The sequence below is a fragment of the Balaenoptera physalus genome (genome assembly GCF_965194825.1).
Source record: "Balaenoptera physalus genome assembly, chromosome: 20".
Classification (NCBI taxonomy): domain Eukaryota; kingdom Metazoa; phylum Chordata; class Mammalia; order Artiodactyla; family Balaenopteridae; genus Balaenoptera; species Balaenoptera physalus.
This window is the reverse complement of record NC_138901.1, coordinates 10,803,021-10,817,103: the sequence shown is the minus strand read 5'-3', so window position 1 is coordinate 10,817,103 and position 14,083 is coordinate 10,803,021. Positions and strand designations below refer to the sequence as shown.

Here is a 14,083-nt window from a genome sequence, read left to right as displayed (position 1 = left end):
TAAAAAATGCAAGGAGTATACTCCAATGTAAAATTATTTGTAATATGAGATCATTTCCATTCCTTCACTAGGAGGAAAGTTAAACTCAACAATGTAAGAGCAAAATGAATTTCTGTTCCCAGGGTGGTGCCATTTCCCCTGTAGGACATACCTAGTGATGGGTGCCTTTTTCCAGCATGTGTTGCTTATTTGACCTGGTAATGCTCTCTGCGCTCTTTGCTTTACTTGTTCTTCTCCCCACCTCAGGCCTCACCCAGGCTTCCTGAGACCACCCTCAAGAGTGTCTGCTCCCAGCCCCTTGGCCTCCTGCCTCTGTGCCCATGTCCCCATGACATAGTCACTCCCTTATGTGTCTGCCCCTCGTTCTCCACCAGAATGAAAGTCCACATGTCTGGGGACGGCATCCAGCTGTCCCCAGAACAGGGAGGCACTGAGAAGTTTGTGTTGAATAAACAAGTATTGACTGAGGTCATGCTTTGTGCCTTTGCCAGGAGATATGCAGGCTGAATCAGACAGGGGAGTGTGGGGACACAGTGACTTCTTTTTATTGAGATATCATTCACATGACGTAAAACTCACCCTTTATTTATTTTTTTAAAATATTTTATTGAGGTATATTTTACACGAATTGAAACAGAGATCTTTTTTTTTTTTCTTTTTTTTGGCCACGCGGCATGCATGATCTTAGTTCCCTGACCAGGGAACAAACCTGTGCCCCCTGCAGTGGAAGCACAGAATCTTAATCACTGGACCGCCAGGGAAATCCCAAAACTCACCTTTTAAAAGTGTACAAAGCAACGGCATTTAGGACATTCACAAAGTTGTACCATCCCCACAATCTAATTCCAGAATATTTTCATCACTCCAAAATAGAAACTTCATATCCATCGCAGTTAAACCCCACTCCTCCCCTGCCTCAGCCCCTAGCAACCACTAATCTGCTTTCTGTCTCTATGGATTTACCTGCTCTGGACATTTCATATAGATGGAGTCATGCAATATGTGTGTGGCCTTTTGTGACTGGTTTCTCTCACTTAGTATGTTTTCAAGATTCCTCTGTGTTATAGCATGTATCAGTACTTCACTAATTTTATGGCTGAATAACATTCCATTGTATGGATATACTACATTTTGTTTATCCATTTTTCAGCTGATGGATATTTGTGTCATTTCCCCTTTGGGGCTATTATGAATAATGTTGCTATGAACATTAATTCATATATAAGTTTTTGTGTGGATATATATTTTCAATTTTTTTGAGTATATACCTAGGAGTGGAACTGCTGGGTCATATATGGTAACTCGATATTTAACTTTTGAGAAACTTCCAAATTGTTTTCCACAGTAGCTGCACTATTTTTTATTCCCATCGGCAATGTATAACGGTTCTAATTTCTCCACAACGTCACCAACACTTATATTTTCCATCTTTGGTTTTTATTGTAACCATCCTAGTGGATGTGAAATGGTATTTCATTGTACGTTTGATTTGCATTTCCCTAATGGCTAATGATGTTGGGCATCTTTTCGTGTGCTTATTGGATATTTGTATATTTTCTTTTTAAATTAATTAATTTATTTTTGGCTGCGTTGGGTCTTCATTGCTGCGCGCGGGCTTTCTCTAGTTGCGGCGAGCGGGGGCTACTCTTAGCTGTGGTGAGCGGCTTCTTAGCTGTGGTGAGCGGCTTCTCATTGCGGTGGCTTCTCTTGTTGAGGAGCACGGGCTCTAGGTGCGCGGGCTTCAGTAGCTGTGGCACGCAGGCTCAGTAGTCGTGGCTCACGGGCTCTAGGGCGCAGGCTCAGTAGTTGTGATGCACGGGCTTAGTTGCTTGGCGGCATGTGAGATCTTCCCGGACCAGGGCTCGAACCCTTGTCCCCTGCATTGGCAGGTGGATTCTTAACCACTGTGCCACCAGGGAAGTCCTGTATATTTTCATTAGAGAAACATCTATTCAGATAGATCCATTGTTTAATTGGGTCAGTTGTCTTTTTGTTGTTGTGTTCTAATTTTTTTATATATATATTCTGGGTACTAGTCCTTTATCAAATATGTGATTTCAAATATTTTCTCCCATTCTGTGGATTGTCTTTTCACTTTCTTGATAGTTTCCTTTGAAGCACAAAAGTTTTTAATTTTAATGAAGTCCGATTTATCTATATTTTCTTGGGTTGCTTGTGCTTTTGATGTCATTGAAGAAACCACTGCCTAATCCAAGGTCATGAAGATTTATGCCTGTGTTTTTTCTAAGAGTTTTATAGTTTTAGCTCTTACATTTAGGTCTTTGATCCATTCTGAGTTAATTTTTGTATATGGTATGAGGTAAGGGTCCAAATTCATTCGTTTGCCCATAGATATCCAGTTGTCCTAGCATCAGTTGTTGAAGACTATTCTTTCTCCCACTGAGTTGTTTTGGCACCCTTGTTGAAAACCAATTGACCATCAATGTATGGGTTTATTTCTAGATCATCTATTCTATTCCATTGATCAATATGTCTGTCCTTATGGCAGTACCACTTTATGGTGTGTTTTGGAATTGAAAAGTGTGAGTCCTCCAACTTTGTTCTTCCTTTTCAATATTGTTTTGGCTATTCTGGGTCCCTTGCATTTCCATAATATTTTTGGATCAGCTTGTCAATAACTCCAAAAAAGGCAACTAGGATTTTGATAGGGATTGTGTTGAATCTATGGATCAATTTTGGGAGTACTGCCATCTTAGCAATATTAAGTCTTCCAATCCATAAGCACGGATGACTTTCCATTTGTTTAGGTCTTCTTTAATTTGCTTCAACAATGTTTTTGTAGTTGTTGTTGTGCAAATCTTTTACTTGGTGTGTGTGTGTTATAAATGGAATTGTTTTCTTAATTTTATTTTTGGATTGTTTGTTGCTAGTGTATAGAAATGCAATTAATTTTTGTAAACTGATCCTGTATCCTTCAACTTTGCTGAATTCATGTATTAGTTCTAACAGGTTTTTTTGTGTGTAGGTCTTAATTCCTAAGGATATTCTATATGCAAGATCATATCATCTGCAAACAGATAATTTTACTTCTTTCTTTCAGAAAATGCGGATGCTTTTTTGTTCGTTTGTTTTTCCTTGCCTAATTGCTCTAAGTAGAACCTCTAGTAGAATAGAAGTGGTGAGAGCAGAAATCCTTGTCTTGTTCCTGATCTTAGGGGGAAAGCTTTCAGTCTTTCACCATAGAGTATTATGTTAGCTATGGGTTTTTATAGATGCCCTTTATTAGTTTGAGGAAGTTCCTTTCTATTTTTAGTTTGGTAAGTGTTTTCATCATGAAAGGTGTTGGATTTTGTCAAATGTTTTTTCTCAAGCTATTGAGATGATTATGTGGTTTTTGTTCTGTATTTTATTAATCTGGTGTATTATATTGATTGATCTTCATATGTTGAACCACCCTTGCATTCCTGGCATAAATCCCACTTGGTCATGGTGTATATTTCCTTTTATATGTTGTTGGATTCGGTTTGCTAGTATTTTGTTGAGAATTTTGTGTCTCTATCATGAGGGATATTCGTTAGGGCCTAGAATGTTATGTTCTTGTGATGTCTTTGTCTGGTTTGGGCATCAGCAAGTGACTTAATACAAAATCCAAAGCAAAACACACAGAAGAGAATGATAAATTTCCAAGGATTTTGCAAGAAATAAAGGCAAATCAGCATATATTGGGTACCTGTGACACATCAGATACTCTGCTCAGCAGCTTCCCTTAGGTCAAAAGAAAACAACACAGACAAACTGGGTCTTGGAGAGTGAAAAGAACAGGAATAGAGACGGGAGAGCAGGCAACCCAGAGGGAGGGACCCAAGGAGGCAAATGTGCGGAGAGAGGGCCTTATGGGGTGGAAAGACGTGAGTTGTCCAGTTTGCCTAAGATATAGTGGGAACATGTAAAGGGGTATAACTTGGTTGAATAATGTCCCCATAAATCCATGTCCACCGGGAACCTCAAAATTCCACTTTATTTAAAAAGAGGGTCTTTGCAAATGTAATTAGTTATGCTGAGGCCATTCTGGATTAGGGTGTGCCCTAATCCAATGACTTACAAGAAGAGAAAACGGGGACACAGAGACCCACACACAGAAGGAAGAAGGTCATGTGAAGACAGAGGTAGAGACTGGAGTGATGTATCACAGGGGTCCCCAACCCCTGGGCCATGGACTGCTATTGGTCTACAGCCTGTTAGGAACCTGACCGCACAGCAGGAGGTGAGCAGATAGCGAGCGAGCGAGCAAAGCTTCATCTGCCGCTCCCCATCCCTCGCATTACTGCCTGAGCCATCCCCCCACTACCAACAACCACCCCCCACCTTCCGTGGAAAAATTGTCTTCCACGAAACCGGTCCCTGGTACCAAAAAGGTTGGGGACCGCTGATGTATCACATGCCAAGGAAAGCCAAGGATTCCACCAAAAGCTGGAAGAGGCAGGGAAGGATCCTCCCTTAGACCTTCACAGGGAGCTTGGCCCTGCTGACACCTTGATTTTGGACTTGGGGTCTCCAGAACTGGGAGAGATAAATTTCTATTGCTCAAAGCCGTACAGTGTGATGCAGTAATACAAGGAGGAACAGGCAAAGATGAGCTGAGGTTATACTTGTGGAGTGTATCACGTGCCAGGCTGAGGACTGGGGCTTTACTGGCAGACAAAATCTGACTGCTGACGGTTTCAGATCCAGGAGCATGGGGCAACGGGGAGCAGTAGGTATGTTTTTCAGGGACATTCTTTAAGAGATGCTTTTTAAAATAGAATTTTGTTTTCCTCTGTATCTTCCTTTTAAGTTGTTGCCGTTGTCTCTGGAAGTCACACGCCATAGGAGTCAGGAGTTTGAGCTTTGGATGAACCATGCCTGGCCCATCCCTGCTCTGCCATTTACCATCTGTGAAATTTGAGGGTGATGTTCCTGGCCTCAGTCTATTTAGCTATAAAATGGGGTTAATAATATCTCCTTCATAGTGTTGGTATGAGAAAGTCTTTAAAGCAATCAGCAGAGCTCCTGGCACATAGGAAACCTCAAATAAAGGGTAACTGTGATGATAATTGGTCCTTGATACCTCACTTTTTCTTTCCTTTTTTTTCTTTTTGAAATTATCCTTATTGGTTTTGCAATATAAAAGCTAATATGGACTTCTTGTTTAAAAAAAGATAGAAGATTAGCTTATTGTTTCTGATTATCAAAATGATACATTATTCCTTTCAGAAAATGTATAAGATAAAGAACAAGATGAAAATAAACTATAATGCCATCTAGAGATGATCTTTATTGTAATTTTGGTGTAGTTTTCTACTCATATATTTATGTAGATTTAAAATATTTATAAATATACATTATATACAAAACCGTATTGTATCATTTCATATAATTTTTCATCCTACTTTCTTCATTCAACATAATAGCATTTTCTTTGGTCATTAAATACTTTTATAAAATGTTTTATAGTAGCTTAATGGCATTGTATCATATGCATGTGCCACAATATATTAAAATATCCCTTATTGCTAGAAATTAGGTAATAATACTGAGTTGAATATTGGTATTTTTTTACAACTTTATTGAAGTATAATTGAGGTACAATAAATTGCATATATTTAAAGTGCACAATTTGCTGCGTTTTGACATACGTACGCTGGTGAAACCATCACCACCATCAAGATAATGAACCTCCATCACCCCCCAAACTTTCCTGTGTCCCTTTGTAACCCATGCCTCCCTCTAGCCCCTACCTCAACAATGACTTATCTGCTTTCTATCACTGTAGATTAGCTTGAGTTTCCTAGAACTTTATATAAACGGAATGCCCGCAGTATGTTTTTTTTTGTTCTGGCTTCTTTCACTCAGCATAGTGATTTTCTGATATATCCACATTGTTGTGTATATCAGCAGTTGATTCACTTTTATTGCTGAGTCTGATCCCATGGCATGTATATATCATGATTTGTTTATCCATTCACCTGATGATAAACACTGGGTTGTTTCCAGTTCTTAGCTATTACAAATAAAGCTGCTACAAACATGGTGTAGATGTCTTGCATATGGACATAATGTTTGGATTTCTCTTGGTAAATACCTGGGAGTGTAATGGCTGGGTCATATGGTAGGTGTGTGTTTAACTTTTTAAGAAACCGCCAAACTGTTTCCCAGAGTGGTTGTACCACTTTACATTCCCATCAGCAGTGTGTTCCAGTTCCTCCCTATCCTTGTTAGCACTTGGTATAGTCAGTCTTTTAAATTTTAGCCATTCTCACAGGTGTGTAGGGGTATCTCATTGTGGTTTTAATTTGCATTTCCCTGATTACTAATGATGCGGAATATCTTTTCGTGTATAGTCTAGCTTTTCTCACTTAACATAATACATTTCAGATTCATCCATGTTGTGTGTATCAGTGGTTTCTTCATTTTTATTGCTTAAGTGTATTCCACTGTATAGTTGTACTGCTGTTTGCTTATCCATTCAGCAGCTGAAAGAAATACCTGTTGATTCTTGCTTTTGCAATTATGAAAAAACTGCTATAAACGTTCATACACCGATCTGTGTGTGAACACTTTTCATTTCTCTTGGAGTGAGATTGATAGGTTGTATGGTAAGTGTATGTTTGACTTTATAAGATACCACCAAACTATTTTCCAAAGTGGCTCTTTCATTTTCTATTCCCACCAGCAAAGTATGAGAGTTCCAGTTGCTCTTCATCCTGGCCAGCACTCTGTAACATCAGTTTTCATGTGTTTGTTTTTTAATCATTCTAATAGGTGTGTAGTGTGTCACATTGTATCTCCTTATATCACATTGTGGTTTCCGTTTCCATTTCTCTCATGATCAATGATGTCATATGCTTATTTGCTTATTTGGCGAAGTCTTTTCAAATCTTTTGGCAATTTTAAAATTGTGTTGTTTGTTTTATTACTGAGCTTTGAGGGTTCTTTATATATTCTGGATACAAATCCTTTATCAGATATGTGTTTTACAAATATCTTTTCCCAGTCTGTGGCTTGTCTCTTTATTTTCTTAACAGTGTCTTTCAAAGATCAGAAGTTTTTCATTTTAATGAAGTCTGATTTATCACTTGTTTTCTTTTATAGATCATGCTTTTGGTATCACATCTAAGAAATATTTATCTAACAACACTATTGAGTTTTAAGAGTTCCTCATACATATTCTGGATACAAGTCTTTCATTGGATATATGTGTTATGAGTATTTTCTCCCAGGCTGTGGGATGCATTTTTATTTTCTTTAATGATGTATTTTGAAGAAAAGAGTTTTCAGTTATCTAATTTATTAATTATTTCTTTTATGTTTTATGCTTTTTGTTTTGTAAGAAAACTTGGCCTATTCTAAGGTTGCAAAAGTATTCTTTTATGGATTCTTCAAGAAGTTTTAAAGTTTTAGGTATCACATCTAGGTCTGTGATCTATTTTGAGTTAATTTTTGTGCATGACATGAAGAAAGGGTTGATGTTAATTTTTTTTCATACAGATATCCAGTTCATCTAACAACATCAGTTGAAAAGCTATTCTTTCTCCATTGAATTGTCTTTGCATCTTTGTCGATAATTAACTGATCATGTTTGCCTATTTCTGGGCTCTATTTTGTTCCATTAATTTAAAAGTTTGCTCTTTAAGCAATACCAGACTGCCTTGATTACTGTAGGTTTATAATAAGTCCTCCAACTTTCTTCTTCTTTTATTTATATTTGCTTTGGTTATTCTAGGTCTTTTGCATTTCCATATGAATTTTAGAGTCAGCTTGTCAATTTCTACCCAGAAAATTCTGCTGGAATTTTGATTGGAATTGTGTTGAATCTGTAGATCTATTTGGCAAGATTGCCATCTTAACGATGTGACTGTTTCAACCCATGATCATGGTATATCTCTTCATTTATTTAGTTTTCCTTTAATTTCTCTCAGCAAGGTTTTATGTTTTTCAGTGTATAGGTCTTGAATGTCATTTGTTGGACCTATTCTAAGTATTTTTTTAATTAATTAATTAATTAATTTTAAAATTTATTTTTGGCTGTGTTGGGTCTTCTTTGCTGCATGCGGGCTTTCTCTAGTTGCGCAAGCGGGGACTACTCTTCGTTGTGTGGTGCGCAGCCTTCTCACTGTGGTGGCTTCTCTTGTTGCGGAGCACGGGCTCTAGGCACACACGGGCTTCAGTAGCTGTGGCACGTGTGCTCAGTAGTTGTGGCTCGCAGGCTCTAGGGCGCAGGCTCAGTAGTTGTGGCGCACAGGCTTAGTTGCTCCACAGCATGTGAGATCTTCCCGGACCAGGGCTCAAACCCGTGTTCCCTGCATTGGCAGGCGGATTCTTAACCACTGCGCCACCAGGGAAGTCCCTATTCTAATAAGTATTTTATATGGGCTTTTTGCTACTATAAGTGGAATTTTTTATTTATTACATTTTCCAATTATGTGTTACTAGTCTTTAATAATACAATTAAGTTTTCTACATTAACCTTTATTTTATAACTCTGCTAAATTCACTGATTAGTTCTAATAGTTGTTTTGTAAATTCCATGGGATTTTTCATGTAAACAATTATATCATCTGCAAATGGGGACAGTTTTACTTCTTCTTTTCCAATATTTATGTGTTTCAGTTTCTCTTCTTGCCTCTTGCTGAGTGTAGAGCCTCCCAATCGTAGGCGGAAACAATTCAGTCTCCTACCATTGAGTATGATGTGAACTGTAGAATGTCTGCAGGTGCCCTCTATCAGACTGAAGCGGTACCCTTCTATTCCTAGTTTGCTGACAGCTTTTATCCTGAATGAGCAATAGATTTTTGTCAGAGGCTTTTTCTGTGTCTATTCACATACATATTTTTTGTAGGTATCTCTGGCTGTTTTCTTAGGATCAATATCTGGAAATGAAAGTAAAGGGTCAAAATACATAAACATTTTTAAGCCTTTTGCATCCGATTTCCTAACTGCCATTGAGAGAAATCTGAACAGCATACAGTGCCCCCAGCTGTGCAAGAGTGTTTCCCCAAACCCTTACTTACACTGTATTTCATAACTTTTTAATTATGCCAATTTCATAGACCTCCCCTCAAATTGTATCTTGTTTCCATTTGCATTTATTTCATTACTCTGGACATGAAAATTTTATTGGTTAGTTGTATTTATTCTTTAGTGATTTGTTTTTTCTTGTACCTTTGCCATTTTTTCTGTTGGGCATTCATTTTTTTAAATTTACATACTTTTTCTGTATTAAAGATATTAATCCTTGTCATATATACATCCCAGTTTGTTCTTTGGCTTTTCATTTTAATAGACTTTATCTTTTAGAGCAGTTTTAGGTTCATAACAAAATTGAGGGGAAAGTACAGAGATTTCCCATATACCCCTGCCCTTACACATGCAAAGCCTCCCCATTACCAACATCCCCACCAGAGTGGTACATTTGTTACATTGGATGAACCTACAGTGACACATCATTATCCCACAAAGTCCATAGTTTACATTACGATTCACTCTTGTACATTGCATGGGTTTTAAGAAATGTAATATAATGACATGTACCCACCACTATAAGGTCATACAGAGTAGTTTCACTGCCCTAAAATTTTTCTGTGCTCCACCTATTTACCGCTTCCCACTCCCCCCAATCTCTGACAACCAGGATCTCTGACAAAAGGATAGTGATCCTTTTACTATCTACATAGTTTTGCCTTTTCCAGAATGTCATAGAGTTGGAATCATATAGTATGTTTCCAACTCTGCCTTTTCAGATTGGCTTCTTTCACTTAGTAATACGCACTTAAGTTTCCTCCATGTCTTTTTCATGGCTTGATAGCTCGTTTCTTTTTATCGCTGAATAATATTCCATTGTCTGGATGTACCGAAGTTTGTTTATCCATTTACCTACCAAAGGACATCTTGGTTGCTTCCAAGTTCTGGCAATTATGAGGGGACATCAAAGGGTGGCATTATTTCCAGCCCTCCTCCCCCAATCCTCCCCACCGCCATTCCACATGCACACAGCACAATTTCCGAAACCTGCACACCCTTCCCAACACGCTGTGTCCTGCTCACCCCACGGGGCAGGCCAAGGTTTGCAGAAACCAGATCCAGGATGGACACTAGCTCCGACAGAGTCCGGGGTAAAGGCTCCTGCTCCCCTGCTGTGGTGGAAGGACTGGGGCCCTGAGGTGAAGGAGCCCCAGAGAGAGGGCCCCCCACACAACTTCTGGCAGCAACTTGCCTCCAGGCAAAAGTCTGCTTAAACCCTTTTACAACGCCTGAGGGGGAAATTATTTGCATTAATTAATTGACTGACTAATTAATTCAAGACACTATACTTGGGACCTACAGCTGGGGTTCCATCGACTTACTGTTCAACTGAATCAAAAGGCTCAGAAGGAAGAAAAGCAAGAGCCAACTTAGAAGTTTGGATTTTTAAAAATGTTAGAGTCTGGCCGCAATGTCTCTGACCTTGAGAACCACAATTCAATAATTTTGGAGGAAGGGAATTCCCTGGCAGTCCAGTGGTTAGGACTCCATGCTTCCACTGCAGGGCGCATGGGTTAAATCCCTGGTCAGGGAACTAAGATCCTGCATGCTCCTCGTCATGACCAAAAAAAAAAAAAAAACCCAAAAATAATAATTTTGGAGGTTTCTTCCTTCCTGCTCGAGCCTTTTCTGAAAACAGACACTTCCCATATATATCAGTTATCTATAGCCCCGTAACAAAGGACTCCAGAACTTAGCAACTTAAAACCACCATCTTCAGTTTGCTCACAGGTCTTCCCGTTGGGCTGGGCCCAGTCAGGCTGTTCTGCTGGCTGCTCTGGGGCTTCCTCAGGCAGCTGTCACCAGCTGGGAGCTCAGCCGGGTGGAGGGTCTGAAATGGTCTCTGTCCGTGAGGTCTGGGGACTCTGACGCTGTCAGCTGAGTCTCTCTCTCCTTGTGGTCTCTCATCATTTGTGCCTGGGCTTCCTTACATGGTGGCAGGAGTATACCAAGAGGGAGAATACAGAAGGTTCTTGAGGCCAGGCTCTGGAGCTCATAGAATGTCACTCATACCACATCCTATTGGCCAAAGCCACTCGAAAGGCCAGCCCAGATTCAGAGGTGGGGAAACAAACACCACTCTAGGAATCTGGGGCCATATTTAATCTCCAACTCTGTGCCTGACATTGCAGGAGTTGCCAGATGGACAAAGAACACACTTGCTATGTTTTGCTGTGGCAGAGCTGGCTTTTCTTATTCATTTCTGTTTTGCATTTTGGTGATCTTCAGAAAGAAATGCTATATTTCTTAGAGTTTAGCATCTTCTCCCTCTACCTATAAAACATTCTTAACTTATAGCATATTGGGAGTTATTGCCTTAGATAAACCATCCTTATAATTTTAATGTACCACACAATAATTTTACGAACAAGCCAAATTATATGCCGCACATATGAGTATTCTTAAAACCAAATTGCTCTGCGTGTGTAAAAAGATAAAAAATAAAAATTATACATACTTCAATTTTCCCAAGATTTTATTTCCATTTTTTTTCTATGACTTCAAAATTCCCAGACATTTAACACTTTCATCCCAGGCATTAGTATTAAATCTCTGTGTTCTGTGCCAGGCTTGTGCTGAGAGCTGGGGATGCAGAAGAGCGAACGAGATACGGCCCAGCAAACGAGATACGGCCCTTAACCCCATGGCAATGGGTCTTGAGGCAGAAACAGATGTGGCCCTAGGTGACCTAGATGACTGTACAGTCATCTGCTATGACAGGCCCTAAATAACAGAGAACGAAGTCTTCTATCAACTTTGCTCCAGTTTGAACCGTGGAACCCCAGCTGTAGGTCCCAACATAATGTCTTGAATTAATTAATCAATCAGTTAATTAATGCAAATAATTTCCCCCTCAGGAGTTGTAAAAGGGTTTAGGCAGACTTCTGCCTGGGGGCAAGTTGCTGCAGGAAGGTGCTGGGGGGGCCTCTCTCCTGGGCTCCTTCCCCGCAGGACCCCAGTCCTTCCACCACAGCAGAAGAGCAGTGGCTTCGGCCGGGACTCTGCGAGAGCCAGTGTCCATCCTGGATCTGGTTTCTGCAAACCTTGGCCTGCCCTGTGGGGTGAGCAGGACGTAGCATGTTGAGAAGGGCATGCAGGTTTTGGAGGATCGTGCTATGTGCGTGTGGAGTGGCGGTGGGGAGAACTGGGGGAGAGGGGCTGGAAATAATGCCACCCTTTGGTGGGCCCTCTCTGGCTGGGCTTGGAGGTGAGTCCGGATGGGCCGGCCCAGCCGGGGAAGCACGCCAAGCACATGCTCTCCGGCCACTGCAGCCTCATTGTTCAATAAGCAGATTATGAAATGCTGTGTGAAGCGGCATGGTGGGGGGCTGTCTTCAGACCTGCGGCTTGCCTTGTTTTGCAGACAGTCATTGCATAGTGCAGCCCTCGGGAGGACAGGGAATCCCTCAGCCTTTTTGGGTCCGAGTTTGCCGTGTGGCTGCGTGCTTCAGCTTGTCTACCTACCCTCCCATCCGGCTGTCTATCTTTACCTGAGTCTGTTTCCTGGGAGAGCGCAGGTGCCCCTCAGAAATGGGAGGACCTGGCTCAGCCCACTTCCTTAGGCAGGTGGGGAAGAACTGCACACCAGGCCCAGTGTCGTTCTAGAAGCAGCCAAGTTTCTAAAAAGGCCGGTCTTCCTCTTTGAGGAAGTTCCGAGTTAGAGGGCTTGTGCTTGAACAATCCAGAGTAGCTTCATTTGGAGACCTGGTGCCCATCAGAGGAAGAGGTGCCTCAGGATTAATTGCCTCCGACACTTTTATGTTCTCGGCTGAAACAGGAAAGTGGGATAAAGTGATTGCAGTCTTACCTCTGTGGGATATCGGGTTTGGGATCCAGAACCGATGCTTGCCTTTGCTCTGGCGATATTTTAGCAGTCATCTGCTAGATGTCACTATTAAATCTCAAGAGACAGCATTTAACCTGTGGTGTAGCTGAATCCATGTAATAAAATATTTGGCAACCGAGGAGCCAAACAAAATTATTAATTTTTTAAAGAAGCAGAATAAGATAATGGGGTTGTATTGCTGAACTTTGAACTTAGAAGCAGTTAAAGACACTGGTGAAGACGTGGGCCACAAAGCTTGGGTTCAAATTCCGGCTCTACCACCTGCTAGCTGTGTGACCTTGGACAAGTTACTTAACCTTTCTGAGCCTCAATTCCTGTTTTGTACAATGGTGGTAATAACCGCCCATTTCCTAGGATTTATTGTGAAGCTTATATGTGATAAAAAGCACATGAAAAGTGGTTAACACAGAGCTAAGTGTTTACTATTAGTATTAATAGTATTATAACCCAAATGTTTCCTTATGGAACCACTATTTTTTCAGGAAAATATTGAACCAATTTGAACCCAAACGGAAGCCCCACGCTGTCTAAAATGGTCACAAAACAGCTTCTTTTAGTAAGCCCTGAAAACCAGGGTGCCCAGCACTGAGCACTGTTCATTCTACACGAAGCCATGTTATTATCTTCGCTGTGCAAAAGAGGAAACAAAGGCTCAGAAAGGCTTGGTAACTTGCCCAAGGTCACACAGCAAGGGCTCAAACCCAATCAGTAGGACCTCATCTGCCATTATGACAACCTAATATCTCTGTCGAGGTGAAACAAAATTTGATCACAAAAATGCTTTCCCATCCACATTAAAGTGTAATTGGGCAAGACCTATGATAGGATTCATTTGTTCATTCATTCATTCATTCATTCATGGGTGTCCGTGGACAGCCTCTATGTGCCCAGCGTGTTCGGCTATATCTCTGAGTGTGCATGCATGTTTAAATGGTTTCCCCAGCCCTCCCTGCCCTTCCCCCATGGCTGCACAACAGAGAAACGTGTGGCCCTCACATGACTTGCTCCACCAGCTCCCCCTCCAGCGTGGACGCCCACCTGCAGTTTCCGGACAGCAGTGGCCTCCTGCAGCCCCCGCGCTGGGACGAGCCGCAGCGGGCCTGCGCCTTGGAGCAGATCTGCGGTGTGTTCCGAGTGGACTTGGGTCACATGCGCTCCCTCCGCCTCTTCTTCAGGTGAGGCCCTCTTGGCCATGTCCTGGAAGCTGCCTGTGTG

The 14,083-nt window shown here is 41.1% G+C and overlaps 1 protein-coding gene across 5 annotated transcripts in view; it reads left to right on the top strand.

Annotated features, from left to right (window-relative positions):
- The window catches only part of TBC1D16 (TBC1 domain family member 16), a gene marked incomplete at its 5' end in the record, with an annotated part of 83,605 nt that overhangs the window by 53,586 nt on the left and 15,936 nt on the right, over nucleotides 1-14,083 (top strand). For all 5 annotated transcript variants that reach the window (XM_082441521.1, XM_082441522.1, XM_082441520.1 and 2 more), the window contains one exon: nucleotides 13,882-14,043. In XM_082441521.1, the coding sequence (XP_082297647.1) occupies nucleotides 13,882-14,043 (162 nt within the window). The remainder of the gene's footprint in view (nucleotides 1-13,881; nucleotides 14,044-14,083) is intronic.